The sequence below is a fragment of the Plecotus auritus genome, assembly GCF_963455305.1.
Source record: "Plecotus auritus genome assembly, chromosome: 2".
NCBI lineage: Eukaryota > Metazoa > Chordata > Mammalia > Chiroptera > Vespertilionidae > Plecotus > Plecotus auritus.
Genome location: NC_137771.1, coordinates 207,981,642 through 208,000,761, shown reverse-complemented (window position 1 = coordinate 208,000,761; position 19,120 = coordinate 207,981,642). Strand labels below are relative to the sequence as shown.

The following is a 19,120-nucleotide window of genomic DNA, read 5'->3' as shown; positions in this document are numbered from 1 at the left end:
TTTTATATATTCAGGAATGTGGAGAATTCACTGCAATACTTAAATGCGTAAATTAACACAGTGTTGCAGTGCTATGGTCTTGGTTATGGAAGAAATGCATGCCTCTAGAATAACTAAACTAAATAGGACCAATTCATGGGAAGCTCTTCACAAAATGCCTAGTGCATACTGAGCTTCTAAAAATGTCAATTATTTTTAGTTATTGTCAATCTAGTTAAAGGATTTACAGGCTAAAAAAAAACTCTACACACTGAAATGTATTTTGCCTTTGGAGGAAAAAAAATTAAGGCTAAACCCCTTACCAATAGACAATAACATTTTTACAGGATTCATTTTTAAAGGTGCTATTCATACTTTTTTCTATAACAAGCCTACGTAATTTCTCCTTTTAGATGGCAATGCCAAATGTTACCAGCAAATGTACTTTTTCACCTTACAAATAAGGAAAAAATATAGATTAAATTGTCAGGATGAGGAATGAGTTTGGGCTAGGTATCAGAATTCTAAACGCTACTTTAAAACTTTGGCAAAATAATTCGTCCTGTGAATGCTGGACAGAGATAAAATAGCAGCGCTGTGCCCACCTAGGTTTAAGTTCCTCAATTCAACGGCAGTTTTCTTATACCCCAGTTATGCTTCTCAAGAGATTTTCAGTTCCCAGCATAGAACGAATACCTTTTAAAAGGCAGAAATTATGCTAATTAAAGTGAAATTTTCCCTCTTCCTATTTTTCTCCAACTTGCTTCATTGTTTTTCCCGCTGGGGGCTTGGAGAGTTGGGGATGAAGTATTTTAGGGGAAACAATAGTGCCCCAGGACAGAGCCCCTTTTCCTTCTTCCTTAGAGCTTCACAACTCAGCTCTGTGAGGTTCCTTTCCAGAAAGACCTCCCACAGAGCCAGTATCTACAGCTTTCAGGATGGTCAGAGCCTGCTGGGCAGGACCAACAAATAACTGAAGTCCATACTTCGGCTAGGAAGTAGTATTGAAACTCTGAAATGACATATTTCCATTATGCTATAAACCGGGTTGCCCTTCCTATACTACCATTAAAAATTCCTGCCCTCATCGGGTGTGGCTCCATTGGTTGGAGTGTCATCCAGTACACGAGAAGGTGGTGGGTTCGATTCCAGATCAGTCTGAGGTCGGGGTATGTGCAGGAGGCAACTGATCAATGTTTCTCTCTCACTTGATGTTTCCCTCTCTCTCTCTTTCCCTCCCTTCCTCTTTCTAAAAGAAATACCAATTTTAAAAAATCCTGCAGAATCCCATATAATTTTTAAAAAAGTGTCTTCATAATCTATCTAATTGCAGACCAGTTATCTAATACAACAATCTTTTTTGTAGACATTGAACAAAAGTTTGGAGAAATGAGTAAGTTATATTGCAGAGACAAAAAGAAGAACGAGCCCTAGCCAGTTTGGCTTAGTGGATAGAGCGTCTGCCTGCAGACTGAAGGGTCCCAGGTTCAGTTCTGGTCAAGGGGGCATGCAGGAGGCAGCAGATCAATGATTCTCTCTCATCACTGATGTTTCTGTCTCTCTCCCTCTCCCTTCCTCTCTGAAATAAATAAAAATGTATTTTTTTAAAAAAGAAAGAAACTGATAAGACAATGTTAATCCTAAAGCTTTGAAAGCTGATGGGGGTTACATCACAAGGAAAATCCTTCTGTTTCCTTACTATTTGGAATTTTAATGGGGTATGCACTCTCTATTACCAACATCTGTGTTTTTTTAAAAAACCAGGAAACAAATGGTTAGGTTTTTCCACACAAACATAGTAAAAAGAAAAACTGCATTTAAAAAGCTGTGTTAGTTTTTGTTACTTTTTTTGTGTGTGTATTTAAACTAAGTATGTTTTAGGGGCTTGATTTGCCCAAAATAAATATCATTTTTAAAGTTTGACAATTTTAAAAAATGTTCTTTCAGAACATTAAAGACAATTAATCTTCATGGTGTAGGTCAGGATCTTAAGATGTACAGGCAAATATAATTTCCAGTGAGCAAGAAACTGGGCTAAATGCTGTGGGGGAAGCAGAAATGATTGAAAATTTAACAAGGTATGGTATACCTTGGAGAATAGGGAAGACAGGCAGATGAATAATTGTGACAAGTGCTGAACTAGGTATGTGCACAGTGTTGTGGAAGAACAGAAGAGGGCGCTATTATTCAATTTCATTACTAAATTACCTACAAGCTGTGTTTTGATAAAACACACAATAGAAACAATTATCCTAATACCTCCCTTTTTAAAAAACTTCATTACTGTCTGAATTACTTGTCCTCACTTTAGTTATCGAAATCTATTCTTTGGGTTTCTTCAAAAGACTGTGCTAGAAAATGAGTTCTTCTATAGTGACTTTCCAGTGACTCATATGTTTTTACAGTGCACACATTAAACTATATTTATAACAAAAAATTAACAAAATAATGCCTATCTTTTCTACGTGCAATGCACCCTGATATATTTTAATCTGTTCTTTTTTCTTTTTTAAATGTTGGTGGCAACCCATTAAATTGATTCCACTTCTCACTAATAGTTCATGGCCTACAGTTGAAAAACACTGCTCAGATATGTCCTTTAAAAATGTAAAAGAAGCAAAACGTTCTGAGTATAAAGATCAGAACACAAACAAGTATGGTCAGCAAGACCCCAACTGCACACCATTTCCCCAGTAAATTGAAATTGATAGGTCTCAAAGCCATACAGGATTAAATCTCGGGGGAGGGGGGCGGGGAAGGCCTGTGATTGCTCAACACTTTGGCCATGAACCCACATCAACAGAAAGGGGTTTCTAAAGTTGCCCAGCCCTTAAAGGGTAGATCTTCCCCCAAGGGTTACTTTTGAAGAGGCTATGGAGGATAGCTCAGATGAGGATAGCTCATCTTCAGAGAGCAGAGCAGGGGCACCCAGACTGACTGACCAAGAAATTCACACACAGGACTGGGAGTCATCATTATCCCCGCCCAGCAGGGTAAGACATATGCTGTGAACTACTGACATCCTAGTTTCCCTCCATATTATATACTGGGTGCATCGACATTTGGCCTTAGGCTTCCAGATCATGAGGAAATACCTCTGGGCATGACCAGAAGGAATTCTTATCACTCAAAGATCCCAAACTAGCTCATGAACTTACTTCCTATATGAACTCTACCTTCTCTCAAAGAATACTGAACCCTCAATCTAATTCAATTTTATGATAGGTTGCAAAACTTCCAAATATCTAGCTAATTAAAGGCATCATTCCCTATTTTCCATCATTGACACCTTTTTTTGGGTATTTTAATATTTGTTTAATATTTTGATGTGATATTTTGATATTTTGAATGGAAGTTAGGTGAATACTAGTAAGCTCAATGGCCATCTTGAAATACAAGTATAGTTGATTCATTAGAAAGTTTTTTGCTATTTGCATTCTTGTTAGACCCTCAGAGCAAGGATGATGGGCTAGGTACAGAAATTCACCAGGGCAGAGAGCTCCAGATGCCGAGCAAGGAGCAAAACTGAGAAAACAAGAACGTCACCCCCAGGGTAACCTATCATCCCTTAGCATATCTCTGGTCATGCGGTTTGGACACCAGATCTTTCACATCTCAGGTCAGGTGGTTTAGACCCCTTGACCTTTTCCTCCCTAGAGATAATATCTAGGCCTCAGTTGTATTTCAGCTCCAGGCCCAGAAAAGCAGCAAAACCAGACCAGTGGCACAACGGCTGCCTCAAGACCAGCTGGATTGACTAATGACACCGACCAATCAGTGGAGACCATGACTCTGAAAGAGCACACTTGGAAAGCTGATGAATATCCTATTAAAACCCTCCCCTGAGATGTCCCCTAAGATTTCCACCTGCAAAAAGAGGTAAATACACTCAGGACAAAGGAACCAATGTGTGTTCTCCCTGCAAGGAGCACACCCATGCCATTCCCTTCCTTCTCTCCTACCCCCAGAGGCACGTATCCCCTAACCTCGAAGGGACCCCATGAGACTTTCAACCAGGGGAGCAATGGGCAGTGGTAGTTCATCTCAGGCTTACCCCCTGAACCTGTCTCCAAAGCCCCATTTTATCTGTGTAGCCCTTCCCTTTGGATATCCCCATCTCCCATGCCCTTTTCCTTAAATAAATTCCATTTTTCATCACTGTCTGAGATGGCTATTTAGCTTTGCCCAGGCACCACCCACTGTAACCTTTCATTAACATTTTAAGTTTTAATCTTGGCTTTTTTCTTTTCTTCAGCCATTTTGTTAATTTGCATTATTTTCTTCCTGTGATTTGCCTTCATTGAAATAGCTGCTTTGGAAACAGCATTAGAAAAGTTCCAAAGCACTAATGTGGATTCAGGACACACCACCCCGAAATATGGCATTTTGACATAGTTAATATTTTAAGCTGAAGGAGTCTGAGAAAATGGCCAGAGCAGAAAAGTCACTTGACCTCCTCCTTCCCGGTCCTTCTTCCCAGAAACAGGTCATAAAACCCTCATGTAAGAGGTGCCCGGGAGGAAAGGAGCGTCCTTATCTCCAATGGCAAAGGACACCAAGAAGAATCCTAACAAACAGGTCTTGCTAAGTTTTCCCCAGGTTACCGCAATTACCTCCTACTCCTTAGCCTACCATATTCCTCCATGACCTAGCGCTCTCCATCAAACCTAGCACAAAATACTCAGGTCTGTTTCTTTGGGTCATTTCCTTATGAACCGCTCATGTCACATAAAACCCATTAAATAAATGTGTATGTTTTTCTGTGGTTAATCTGTCTTTGTCAGTTTTTAATTTTCAGATCCAGCCGGGAACCCTAAAAAGGTTGAGGAAAACCTCCTCCCCACACCACAAAGAAGAGCAGAGACCCCATCTCCATTCCAGCTATCCCTGCAGCAGCTGCTGCTTCTCGGTGTGTCTGTCATTCCTTTGAATGGTGGCTTACGCAAGAGTGGTTCTGTTGGTGCCTTGAACTTCTGAAATGCTGCTGTTTCTTGGCTTCTTGAACCATGTTGTCTTTTTATGAAAAGCCACTGTCTTCAAATCAATGCCATAAACAACCACTGGATTTGGGTCAGACTCTGACAACAAAATGCCTGCTGACAGCACATGGAGTAACGTTACCCCAGGAGAAACTCATATGTCAAAGATGCAAACTCACCTTGATGAGGAACCAGATGATGCTGGAGAAATCCAGGAGAGGCTAAAACTCTGGGCCAAGCATTATGTGCCTGCTGCAGATGCAGTTAATTCTCCTAAAGCAAGTGTACCAGGTTGGTTTGAAGTACTGGCCACTGCACTAACCACCTCACATATTTTAAAAATTTTTTTGCTAATCCTTGCCAGAGGATATTTTCCCATTGATTTTTAGGGAGAGTGGATGAGAGAGGGAAAGACAGAAAAAAAACATGGATGTGAGAGAAACACATTGACTGGAATTGAACCCAGACCCTTTGGTCCACAGGCTGACGCTCTATCCACTGAGCCAAACCGGCTAGAGCTACCTCACAACTTTAGCACACTCAGAGTTACCACAGAGAGCAGGAATATGCGAGAGATAGCCTAACTGTTGGGATCAGTGACTCTAATATTTTTGAGTCAAGTTTTTTAAAGATGGCATTCGGGCAGCAGAATCCCCAGCTGGTGGGAAAGGTAAGCTGATTTAGAAGGTTTCACTTAAGAGGTCCTGGATAGCTAAGAGTCTGTGGGGCAGCAACCATCCTTCTCTCTCCCCTTCACATAGGGGAGGAGGATTTGACATTAGCACTTCATTCCCTTTTCTACAAGACTGGGGGCACCATATAGCCTGTTTTCAATAAGTTGGGAAATAGTGATTATCTCTTGACATTTGCTATGCCACTAGACCTGCCAGCACCTCACTTTCCTGAGACAAGGAGAAAGAAGCATGACAAAAAGAGGAAGCAAGAGAGAGGAAGTACCCGGTGGAGAGCCTATATTCCCACTTAGTACTATAAAAACACATGAACTTCCTGTAAGTTGAACTAACTCCATGGGAAGTGGCAGGACTGAAGCCGATTGCTAATATATCCCTCCTCCCAACGTATACACCCGCGAGTGGAGTGATTATGGTCCAGTGGCCTTCCACAAGCAAACTCATGTGTCCTTGCCATCCCAGATGGTAGGGATCCAGAAGTAAAAGGCTCTAGACTAGATTCCCCTGGGAGTTAAGTAGGTGGAGAGAGAAAGCTAAGACTCTCTCCCAAGAGAGGGGACTATGATAGGGAACCACTAGAAAGCCCTCATGGAACAATAACTACCACAAGTGCCAGAGAAGAGCCAGCATTTGCACAGCTGTTTCATGGATGGAACCTACAGAAACATCAATACAACAAATAGAAGGCAGAGTGTAAGGAGACCCTGGTTGGCTGTTTTCCCCTGGTTGCTAGAATATGCTTTCAGCTGCCCAATCATAACAGTGCTAGATCATGTGTATGGGCATAGTTTTTACTCTCCTAAGTTTTATTCATCATTAGTTATGATAAAGCTGGCGTTGCTGTCAACATCTGTGTAAGAAGTCTGGTTAGGAAATGAAAAACAAATAAAACCTGAAAAAGGAAATGTGGATCTAGAAGAAAACAGATTGATAAGGGTCATAAAAATTCGATCCTTTAGAAAAACAGTAAGAACTAAATTCATTTCATAAAAATATATTTAAAAAGTAAAGGGGCCTAGATACCCAAAAGCCAAAGGAGAGAAGGCCGAGGGGGAAGGGTGGTCATGGATTCTGTTTTGAAGTCAGGAGGGAGACCAAGAAATAGTAAATCCTCTATGTGAGGAAGGCAAAGAACCGGGGCTTTAGTCAGAAATTCAGCCTAAAAGTTTCCACTTTTTCAAATGGCCCTGTCACAAACATCTCCAATGACAAAGATCTAGCCTCTCTGCAAGTATCTAGTTCATCTTGCCCTTGTGCCATCAAACAAGCTTATCTACAGTAGACACCAGAGACAAAAAACAGAAAAGCAGAGGTTGTTGGCCCAGATAAAAGCTACTGGCCAATGGGATTCTTCCTAACCTTCAAGTAGATATTAATCCTGCCACTGTGTAAGTGGAGAACAAGAATATTCAGCAAATGGTGACTGCACATGACAGGAGTCCCATTGATCTATTTTTCTTCTTGCCCACTTTGTCCATAAAATCAGTTCCTTACTACATCATCAAGGAAAAGGTTAGACCGTATCATCTAGAAAGACCTGCCCCGCCTCACCTTTACCTGGCTTAACTGGAAAGACAATTGTACACAGGCTGAGCTGGTAAAGGTCATCAGAACTAATTCCAGTGGTAACTAGGATGAGATCTGACATCACTTGGAAGCAAACTGGAAATACAAACGGCTCAAGAGCTTGCCACAAAACTCGTCTAAATGTACTCTGTTAACTTCTCCGTAAATAAAAACATCCCCTTAAAACAAAAGCAAGAGCAATTGAGGCTTCAGACCCAGATAATAAAAACTGGTATATAACCCTAACAGACTGAAATGCTTGTGCTCTATCTTAAATCTAGCCTGCGCTTTTCCCATGGCCTTCAGGAGAATGGTTCCTGCATATAATTATAGATATGATAATTATTAAGGGAATTCTGCTTGAGGCTTGAGCTTTTGGCAAAGATTTTCAGGAGCCTCAAGATCAGACTCAGATTAGCAGGGATCAAAGAGACCAGGAACAAAAAGATTTAGAGATTTCATGCTCTTTCTTTGATCCCTGTTGGGGCCTAGGTGGCCCACCTCTTCGTTGGCCCATTCTCCCTCCTGTCACATAAAAGAAGCCTGAATTCTGGGCTCTTGTAAAGTGGATTTCCAGAGGCTTTAAGGCCCCAGCTTCTCAAGCTGACACCTTCTCGATTAATACACCTTTCTTTACTCCAAACTGACATTTTGAATATTGGCCTTTTGAACCATCAGGCACCTGAACCTTGAATCAGTAACATAACATATTATTCTACCCCGAAGGTGATGAAATCAAATCACACACACAAAGAAAATATTTGAAAAATGTGTGACCTCACTTAAAAATTTTGGGAAATCCATTTTGTTATATTTTAACCAGGCAGCAGCAGCAAACTTCTCACTCTGTATTATTGCTTCTCAAGGAGTCAACTATTTGGACCAGATGATGCTTCTGACTTTTGTCAGTATTACACATCATTAAGAAAGAGGTCTGTAGACACTGTGGATGTTGGGGGTTATTGTTGGCTTTGTAAAAGAATCTTTGTACTGTCAGGATGATTTTAGCAGCAGGTATGTGCCAAATTCTCAAACCAACAAACTGGCATTAAAATAAACAAATTTATTATTTCACATAATGAGAAGTTGGGAGGTAAGATCTTTCAAGGGTTGGCTACTTTAGGAGTTCAACAATGCCATAAGGCATCTCTATTCTTTCTATTTTCTGCTGCCATCCTAAGCATACTGTTTTTTATCCTCACGATTCTTCTTCATAATTATCCTCAAGATTTTGTCCTCCCATTTAAAAAGAGGTAGAAATTTGCCATTCTTTTTTACTAGGAATGGAATGAACTTCTCTAGCATCACTGCCCCAAATTAAAAACAGTAAGCAGATGAGAGAGAAGAGTAGCCTCAGACATGAGTTATAAACAGCTCCTTTATTATAAATAATCAAAGTTGGTAAAACTGGAAGAAATACTCTTTAAAAAAAAAAACTTAAATATGGCTGCCCAAAATAACTAAAAAGAACACAATGACCCATACAATTAAACTCTCTCTTCAAATACCAGCACAACATGTATATATCCACCAATCTGGTACATTTTTATAGAGTGTTTCATTTTTCCTAAAAGCATATTACATTAATCACATTTTGTTTAAATTATTCTGACGTCACCTTTATAACAATCGTCTCTTAAATACCATGAAAATACAACTTTGATCATTTTGGGAAATTCCCATTTCAACTCAATGAAATATGTCCATATAGTTATATATTTTACTCTTTTCAGAGTAGGTCACCTCTAGACCTCTTGGAATATTTCACCCTTTTCTACGAAAGTGTATTCGACTCATAAGTTCTCTGAACTTCAGTATTAAGGAGTTGTCTTTCCATGCTTCATAAGTACTTCTAAATTTGTCATAATAACTTGCTTTTTTCAGGTTGAAATCTGATCCAATTTTTTTAAAATAACTATCTTTTTTCCAATATTCTCCCCAGGAGCCTTTGAATTTTTCCAAATAAGATTTTTTTTCATATTCTTCCTTCCATATTCCTTCTCCCTTTTTTAAGGCTGTTAATTCAGCTTTAAGTAAGCGTCTGTGAATTTTCCAATACATTTTAGAATCATGATTTAGTCCTTTAACAAGAACAGTTTTGCCAAGGCCTCTTCTCAAAATGTCTTCATTTAGATTCACATTAAAAAATCTACCCTGGAATGAAAAATAACACAAACCAATTATTTAAGAAAATTGCTAGTATGCCCATACCATCTATTTATTTTAAATTGAGTCATTCAGCAACTTTAATTCTCCAGAGAAAAGCCAAAAAGCAAAAGGGTCCCCAAGGGCTTAAAACAGCTAATTTATTATCCAAGAATTTCATTACCAGAAGAGATATCCTGCTCAAAGTCAATTGCCTGTTTTATAACATATCACTCTCTACAGCCTCGCTGTTCTAACCCAGAGGCTTAGAAGCAGTTAAAATGTATAAAAAGCAGGTTTTTTGTTTGTTGTTTCGTAGAGGAATGGATCATACAAGATAGGCAAAATGACAGAAGGTCACAGTAAAAGAAACTAAAAAAGTAAGCAAATGCAAAATGAACTGAATCTTCATGAAAATATTAAATTAGGTTGAGAATTCCAGCGTTCTAGAAGGCGCTAGCATGTATATGAAATTTTTAAAGACTTTCCACAAAATAATTAACATAAAAATAGGCCTGACCTGGAATCTTCATCCTTCAGAAAATTTCATTCATGGAATCCCTCACTTCCTAGTGAAACTGGATAAATGGGATTTCTTCTCCCCACACCCCACCAAGTTACAAAGTAAAGGAGATCCGGATTAGCTATTTCTATAGACCTTGTGGCATTTTAACAAATTATTAATAATTTCATAGCTTCGTTAGACAAGTAATTTACAGTTAAATTCTAAAAATGTGAAAACTCCAAGTTTAAAGTAGGAGATGTTTTCTAGGAATATCTAAAGAAAAAATAACCTTTTGCTCCTTTAAATACAGTAATTTTGCCCTAGCCGGTTTGGCTCAGTGCACAGAGCATTGGCCCTTGGACTGAAGAGAAGCAGGTTCAATTGTGGTCAAGGGCATGTATCTTAATCGCAGGCTGGATCAGGTTAGAGTGCACACGGGAGGCAACCAATTGATGTGTCTCCCTCACATCAATGTTTCTCTCTCTCTCTGTCTCTCCTCCTCCCTTCCACACTCTCTAAAAATCAATAGAAAAAAAATATCCTCAGGTGAGGATTAACAAAACAAAAAAAATCCCACAAAATAAATATAGTAACTTTTGGTATAGGAGTTAGTAAGTACAGTTTTTAAACGTTTACCATACTTTTTCTCAATCATTTAAATTTTAAGAGCTCATTCCCTTAAGCCAAAATCAGAATAATTAAAATTCAACCTCACACATTAGTAAAATTCAGCAGATGTGTAAATTACCACAATATACATATAGCACAGTTTGGTCACCTGCTAGGAAGCAATATAAGGTAAAATACACAAGGTGAAGTGTGGGCTCAGGAGCCAGAAAGAGCTGGGTTTGAATACAGGTTGGTTACCCTGACTCCCATTGTTGCAGGAAGAATTAATGGGACAGATTTCCCAGACACAAGTGGGAATGAGGTTCTTGGGATACAACTGAAATAAGCATTTTCAGAAGCCCCCATGGGAGGATGGGATGTGGAAGAGGCTTTATTTGCATAAAGTTGCATTTCTCCAGTTGTAAGGTCCCCTGCCCCTTAAGCCAGTCCTGGGAAAGGTGTAGCTGGGATTCCAGCAAAGCCAGAAGCAAGGCCAGTGTCTAGAGTTTCCATTCCATGTTGTAGCCCCGTGTAGTTTAGCATCCAAGTTCATTCAAGTCCATTAATTCCTTGTGGAGTGCCCCGTGGCTGTGAACCACATGGGTGCAGGGGAGCACATCCCTGCCACAGAAGAGCCCTGAACGGGGCACCAGAGAAGAAAAGAGAGAAGTAAGGAACTTCCTTTGTTTGGAAGTTTAAATATTCAGGTTGCTAGCACTTGTAGTGGCCATGCCTATTCTGGCCAATTACCTGTTCCCAGATGTCACTCAGAACTTTACTGGACATGTTTCTCAACTGTCCCTTCCCCCATGGCTCAGCAGGGGACAGACTTGGGAGTGTTAAATGCAACTTTTTGGCAAAGCTGTATAAATGGCATGTCTATGTTACTTAGCCTTCCCTTTCCTCCTTTTCTGTTAAATAATAGCCAGGTTATTACAATGGTATCACCATCTGTGAATGGGAATAAAAACAGTGACTCTATAGGGTGATTTTGAAGATAAATAAAATATAATCCTCAATTAAAAAGAGAAGATAATATTTTTTAAATGCCTTTGGCATCTCTTATATAAATTTGTGTCATCAATTTACTTTTAAATGCAAGATGCTCTGGATAATTCTTATTTTGATAGAAATGAATATGATCTGGACATGCAAAAAATAATGGATTCCATTAGGCTTTCTAGAAATAATTCAAAAACTAAAGAATTCAAATAGTTATCATTCTAATCACTTATTAAAAAATACATCCTTATTTATTTCAGAAAGAGAAAGCGAGAGGGAGAGCTATAAAATCAATGAGGAGGAAGAACCATCCATCAGCTGCCTCCTGCAAGCCTCCAATGGGGATCAAGCCCAAAATCCGGGCATGTGCCCTGACCTGGAATTGAACTGCAACTTCCCGGTTCATGGGTCGACACCCAACCACTGAGCCACATCAGCGGGGGTTCTAATCACTTTAATGTAAGGTTATTGTTTCTTCAAATTACTCTTATTTATTATACAATAAGGGACTTTAAAAATAAGAAAAACTACTCAAAAAAGCTTCTCCTTACATTAGCAATGTTTAGAGTCAATAATTTAAAATTTTCCCTTTATCTTAATTTTCTATTTTTTATAATAAACATATATAACTAAAATTTTATACCAGAAGTTACGTATGAAACACCTGATTCTCCAAACATAATCACTATGAGTAGCAGTTTTAAAAGACAAAAATATTCAGTCCCATTATATAGCCAATGTTCTAATTAATGTGTAAATAAAAAGAACAAAATATCGCTTATTATTTCTTCACACTACTTACCTTATTCACTAAAAGGTAGCAAAAGAGTACTGAATTCTCCTTTCCAAGAAGCTGGAACCACAGTAGTTGGGAAGGTTGTAGTTCTTTTTGTAACCACACCTTCCCAGATTTGGTGAGTTCTACTCCAGCCAGCTTAACCAGCAAAACACCACAGGGCTCTTCTAAAAAGGTTAGGTAGAGAAGAGTGTAGTTTTAATACCGTGTTGTGAATGCAAATTTCAAAATCATTTACCCCCCCTCTATCCCTCGCAAAACCAATTGAATGTATTATCTTTCCTAATAATAAACATGTAAATTGACCGTACCTCTGCTACGCCCACAGCCAATCAGAGTGAGTATGCAAATCAACCCAATGAAGATGGAAGTTAATTTGCATACAAACCTGGGTCCCGGGAACCTCCTCGGCACCCAGGTCACTCCCAGCCGGCCATCCCGCGGAGGCTTTAGGCTTGGGGGACGGGGGTACTCGCTTCCCAAGCCTAAAGCCTGGGGCGGAGGCTGTAGGCTTGGGAAGGGGCTGAGCCTCCCATCGGAGGGGCGGGGGGTGCCCGCTTCCCAAGCCTACAGCCTGGGGCGGAGGCTGAAGGCTAGGGAAGGGGCCGAGCCTGGAATCAGAGAGAAGGGGAAAAAAATCAATGGAAACAAATCCTCAGGTGAGGATAAAAAGAAAAATAAAGAAAGAAATGTCATATCTTATGAAAGGCACATCTTGAAAATGCCTAAAGAAAGTTGTCATTTTTTCATGGTGAAGGGACTGGAGTCCAGGTTGATGAAAATACCTTGGTGGCTGCGGTGGCTGGCAGTGGCTGCAGTAGCGGGGTGATGGGGCTGGCGCCTTCCCCTGATCAGCCCGATCGCCTCCCGCAAAGGGAGGCCAGACTGCTCCAACAGGGAGCGGGCCTAAGCCATCAGTAGGACATCCCCTGAGGGCTCCCAGTATGTGAGAGGGGGCAGGCTGGGCTGAGGGACCCCTCCCCAGGGCACGAATTTCATGCACCGGGCCTCTAGTGTTTATTTATAAATTCCCAGATTCTCTAGATGTAAGTTTATTTATTTCTATACTCAAGTTTTCTTTTAAAATAAGACAAGTATATAACAGATGGAATAATTTCAAAAACCTACTTAGGTCTCCACAACAGGATGTGGGAATTTCAGCAGGAAAGAACCAGCCCCTGCCCAGCTCTCCAATCTCCTTAGTGCCCCTTGCCCCCTTCTTCCCTGTGCCCTAGTCACTTGAGTCTTCATATGGCTTAACAAAAGCCAAGCTCATTCCCACGCACATTCTCTCGTTCTTCAGGTCTCTGATTAAATAGCAACTCCTCAATGACCATTTTATAGGTATAGGTTCCCCCTTTACATGACCCCCAATAATCCACTTCCTAGCACCCAGCTCCTTCTCTTATAGCTCTAAGTACAATTTTCATTTGTTTGTTGTCCATTTTCCTCCTAGACTATAAGCTCCAAGGGGTAGAGTGGTCTTGTTTCACTCAGCACTATACAGCTAGTACAGGGCCTAGAACACAATGGGTGCTTAATATTTGTGGAATGAATGCTTGAGTGCCTGAATAAAATAATGAGTAGTTGATAAAAAGGAGGGAAGGAAGAAAGGAAATCTGGAGCTAAATTAAACAGTTCCTTGTATGTTAAGCCCAAGAGTTTAGAGTATTAAAATCAAATTTTTTGCTACTTTATAAATAACTTCTAATAAAGGAACACTACAATAGTTACTTAGTCTTATTATACTTGCACCTTACTTACTTCTCCATGAAGATATAATAGGTAAAGTAATAGGAATATGTTCAATTTCTAAACCATTCTCAGTTATTCGGCGTAATCGTCCACGTAGTTTAACATTCTTTCTTATAAATTCTAGTGGAATGTCTGAAGAACTTGTAAATTTTGATGTCTGATGATTTACAAGGAGAAAAATACAACATTTTGTTATTATTTTCACTTTAAAATTGTATTAAATTATTAAACACTTAACAAGAAGACAGCCATTGAAAAATTTTTATTTGGTTCTTAATTTTATATTAATATTTAATATGATTTAATCAAAAGTGTTTATAGGGACATTCTTTAGAAATCTTTGTCACCATTTTACTATTTCAAGCTACTATACAGTGCACATTGAACAGATTCCTAACTTCTAAAAGCTTACATCCTCAAGATGTAACACAATTCATCAAAAAGAAGTGAGTATAATGAGTATATATCTGTACCTTGCACCACACAAGTCTGGTTAAATAGTCACTATCCTATTCCACAGATGTGCAATCTACTCATACAGGTACTACTGGGAAAACCTAGACCAAGCTGAGTCAAATTAAAATAGAACTTTTAATCAACAAGACTTTTTTTAAACTTATTTTTTATCTCATAGGAGAAAAATTACAAAAAAAAAGGTCAACATTAGAAATTTAATTAAATACCTAAAGCCCTAGAGTTAGTCAATATTTTATACCTATATCTTCCACATTAACAATACCGTATTGGGACACAGGGATGAGCTTCATTAATAATCATGGCTAACTAGGAGCTTCACATATGTAGGATAAATTAGTACCCAACTTCCTAAGAGAGTAAAGTTGAATTAAACATTACCAAAAAAAGTTACACATAAGAAAAATATTGTAGCAGACAAATTCAGCATGTGGAACACTCAATGGGACAAATGACTCTTCTAACAAATCAATGGCTTGATGTGAAAAATAGGGATGGTGAATTGTTATAAAATAAATGAGACTTAACAAACAAGCACAATTTCTGGATCATCTGAATCCTGATATGAATAAATCATCTACTTAAAAAAGACATTACTGAGACAAATAAATTTTAATATGGACTGGGTCTGAAATACTAAGGGATTATTAATTAAATTATGTGTCATAATATTATAGGACCAACAGGCATTAATGAGCTTCTTGATGCAATATAATAAGAAATATACACCACCTTCTTGTTCACACTAAATCTAATGAGGAAACACACACACCCAGACAGTGGGACATTCTACAAAACAATTGGCTTGCACTCGGTTAGAGCATTGTCTTCTACTCTGAAAGGTTGCATGTTTGATTCTCTGTCAGAGCATATACCTAGGTTGTTTGATCCCAGGACAGGGCACAAACGGGGGGCAACGGATCAATGTTTCTCTCTCACACTGATGTTTCTTTTTCTCTTTCTCTTTCTCTAAAAAGAATTGATAGTAAGTTCAAGGCACTTAAGATAAAAGTGCTGACATGGAATTAGGGGGGAAAGGCAACAGTTGGAAAAGATGTAGTATAGAAATGCTATGTAGTCAATGATAATATAAACAATATATAAATAATAAACGTAGGAAATATATACAGAAACAATAAATCCATGCCAAATTGCAACATGACATTAAAATTACATCCTATAGCAAGTACAGTTATAAAAAAACTTGTAAGTCTTGAAATGTCAAATGAATTTCCACAAAGTGTTTATTATTAAAACAGTATTGAAAGTGCAAAAAAATATGCTAACTGAAAGCATAAATTATTTTTTATACTGGGCATGTTGCTTTTTTCATTGCACAACTGATCGTAAAGATTGTTGCAAATTAGAGGAAGCATAAATTTTTCAGTTCAGAGGGACATAATTTAACTATGATCTAAACCTAAAACTGCTACAGAAACCAGTTTTGAGATATCCCACAATGTTGGAAATGCAAATTTAGTGATTATACCATTCTAGCAAACTAAATCCTTTTCAGATTCCTTTTTAATTATGAAGAAAGTGATTATGGGAATACAAGCTGTGCAATTACTTGCCATAAAAAAATACTCTGGATGTGTTACTGTTAAACAAGAACTTAATTGTTCATTGTCATAAAATACTATTTAAAGTTTCTAATATGAATAACAAAATGCTACACTGCTTGAAATAAAAACTGAAGTGAGAAAAAAGTAACTGTCTATTGCTTCTCATAATGTCTTATTCATTGTTTAACTTACCAGCCGAACACTTCTTAGAAGTAATGATATTCCAGCTATGGCCATTATGGTGCTGATGTTCTTCAGAAAGAGATTCAATGATTAATTCTCACAACAGTGAAAGTACTAATTAGAAAGGGAAAAAAGGACAGTCCTCCTGTCCAAATAAGGTACATTCTTCAACTAAAGGCCTAGTTATTCCAAAAAACTTCAACTGCCCACCTCCTAATCTCCTTTTTCTCCCAAATAATCTGGCATACACAGTAATTGTTCACATAATAATGTATTGTTCTCTTCTATTGTATTACTTTACCCTTGAGTTCCTTGAAAGCAAGAATCAGTTTAATACTTCTTTGTGTAATGCCAACAGTAACTCATGTAACCTTGAGTCTACAGTGGGGATTTAAGTATTTGGGTAGAAAACTTTATCACCAAAACCTTAAAATACCGACCTTGGGAAATACATGTGGGCAAGTAGTTGAGAAAAACTTAGCGATGTTTTTTATAGTGTTTTCTATAAACTGAAATAGGTATTTAATTAAAAAATAAGAACCCTGCCCTGACCGGTTTGGCTCGGTGGATAGAGTGTCGGCCTGCGGACTGAAAGGTCCCAGGTTCGATGCCGGTCAAGGGCATGTGCTTTGGTTGTGGGCACATCCCTGGTGGGGGGGTGTGCAGGAGGCAGCTGATCGATGTTTCTCTTTCATCGATGTTTCTAAATCTCTATCCCTCTCCCTTCCTCTCTGTAAAAAATCAATAAAATATATATTTTTTTAAAAAATAAGAACCCTGCAGCTCCCTACACAGAAGTGAGACTCTCGAAGGATTTTCTTCAATAAATACAAGTGGGTATATAAGAAATGACGTTGAAAGCATACACAAGGTACCTCCTGAGATGGGTTCCTTGGAATGATATATCCCTGTACTACCTTAAACACTGCTTCCACTCCCAATCCTGCTCACGTCATTTTTTCCACTTGAAAAAGCCCAGGCATCTCTTCCTGCTTACCTGGCAGAGTGGAGGCCTGATCAATTCACACCTATATATCCACCACTCATTAACGCCACGTCTACTTATCTAGCACTTACTAAGAGGCACACAGTACTTTAAGGACTGCAGCTGCACTCCTTGTGTGAACCCGGACATGGTCCTAGCCCTTTGTGCTGCTTGGCCACGGAGTAGGTTTGGCATTGATCCTACCCAACTTCTCAGCAGAATTCAACCCAGTTAATCATTCCTTCTGAAAACATTCTCTTCACCTGCCTTCTAGGACACCTGGCTTCCCTCTTCCCCTTCGCTGTTCCTTTGCCAATCTTTGCTGACACCCTTCTTTTCACTCCCCGATTTCTAAATGTTGGGGCGTCCTGGATGGAGACTAGGACTTCTTCAGTAGTGTCTCTGACTCGCTTCAAGATGCCATCCAAGCCTTAACTACTCCTTCGGGTGTACAGAGCTCATTCCCAGAGCTTTACGTCCAGGCCTGATCCCTTCAACACGAGATTCCTCAGCCAGTTGCCTAGAACCGTGTTCGGCAAATTGCGGCTCTCGGGCCACATGCGGCTCTTTGGCCCCTTGAGTGTGGCTCTTCCACAAAATACCACGGCCTGGGCAAGTCTATTTTGAAGAAGTGGCGTTAGAAGAAGTTTAAGTTTAAAAAATTTGGCTCTCAAAAGAAATTTCAATCGTTGTACTGTTGGTATTTGGCTCTGTTGACTAATGAGTTTGCCGACCACTGGCCTAGGACCTCAGCTGGAGCTAGAAGTCCAATGACCATGTTCCAGTTCACACATCTCTCCAAGTCCAACAGGCATCTTCAAGTTCACGAGCCAAAAAAGGTCTCTGGATTTTCCTAACAACACATTTACCCCCTCTCCGCGACGCTTGTCGCACCCAGCAGGGGGCAGCCCCCTTGATTGCTCCCTTTGGACCCCACACCCAAACACTTCACCCCACCCAGGGTACCGCTTAGCCACAACCGTCCCCAGCCTGTCGCCCTAGATCCCTCTCCCCTGCTAGAACTTCACTGAAAAATAAACTCTCGCTCCACTGAAAAAATAAACAAAACCAAACCACCTCCCCAGGCCTGCAGGGCCCACGTGCTCGGCCCTCCGCAAGGCACCGAAGGGCCCGCGGCGCCCGCCCTCTGTGCCCCCCGACCCGGCCCAGTGCTGGCGGCCACCGGCCAGTGAGGCAGCGCCCGCCTCCCCGGCCCGCGGCCCCGCGCCCACCACCTGCCCGGCCGGCGGGGCTGCGGTACCCGGACGAGGCGCAGGTGGTCGTCCGCCCACTGCGACATCCGCGCCACCACATTGGGCACCGCTCCTTCTCGGTCGGCCGTTGGCGAAGCCGGGGCCTCGGGCCGCCCCGCCATGTTGTTCCCGGCCTCCCCGAGCCCGCGCCGCGCCGCGCTCCCACGGGCGGGCGGCTGGGGGCGTCGCGCTCCTCCGGGCGGCAGGGGGCGCCGCTCCCACGGACAGCAGGTGCGGATCCGCGATCCCCTAGCTGTTGGGGGCGCCTCGCGCTGGCTGGTAGCGGGGGTTCCCTTCACCCACGCCCCGGAGTGTCCGAAGGGCGGGCTGTTCCCTCCTTCCGTCGCTGTGTGTGTGGGGGGGACTCCCACCCGTTATGGGACATCCCAACACTTTGCAGTGTTTTTCCCAAGCGCGGGTGCTCCCTATGGGGCAGGGGTGGGGGCTGAAGGATTCTCCCTTACGCTCCAGGCAAGCTGGTCACTTTGTGATTTCAATGAACGCAGCTGCAGTGTGGGTTCCGCACTGCCATGAAGGAAGGAAATGGAAGCAGTTCATTCCTCCACTTACAGCAACAATTCTTTGAGCTCCTTAAGATGACCAAGCCACTGAACCAGGTCCTGTTCATCTGC

At 40.6% G+C, this 19,120-nt stretch overlaps 1 protein-coding gene across 2 annotated transcripts; it reads right to left on the bottom strand.

Annotated features, from left to right (window-relative positions):
* Positions 1-8,576: 8,576 nt before the first annotated feature.
* Positions 8,577-18,838, bottom strand: LOC308242757 (protein C3orf33). Of its 2 annotated transcripts, none has more exons than XM_080657267.1 (5): positions 18,497-18,838; positions 16,260-16,319; positions 14,038-14,185; positions 12,280-12,440; positions 8,577-9,370 (listed from the first exon to the last, which is right to left on the bottom strand). In XM_080657267.1, exons 1-5 carry the CDS (start codon positions 18,608-18,610, stop codon positions 8,981-8,983), a joined length of 873 nt encoding a protein of 290 aa, XP_080513393.1. In that variant the 5' UTR covers positions 18,611-18,838; the 3' UTR covers positions 8,577-8,980. The 2 variants fall into 2 exon arrangements, with proteins under 2 accessions (XP_080513393.1, XP_080513394.1); XM_080657268.1 differs by having other exon boundaries at positions 18,471-18,634.
* Positions 18,839-19,120: the final 282 nt, after the last annotated feature.

What these genes read in the sequence shown, in the direction of transcription:
- LOC308242757 (XM_080657267.1), bottom strand. Translation starts at nt 18,610, where the DNA reads ATGGCGGGGCGGCCCGAGGCCCCGGCTTCGCCAACGGCCGACCGAGAA. An exon ending in TATTATATCTTCATGGAGAA is followed by an intron (nt 12,441 to 14,037) that starts GTAAGTAAGGTG and finishes TAACCTTTTTAG; the next exon opens with AAGAGCCCTGTGGTGTTTTG. An exon ending in GCTACCTTTTAGTGAATAAG is followed by an intron (nt 9,371 to 12,279) that starts GTAAGTAGTGTG and finishes TTTTCATTCCAG; the next exon opens with GGTAGATTTTTTAATGTGAA.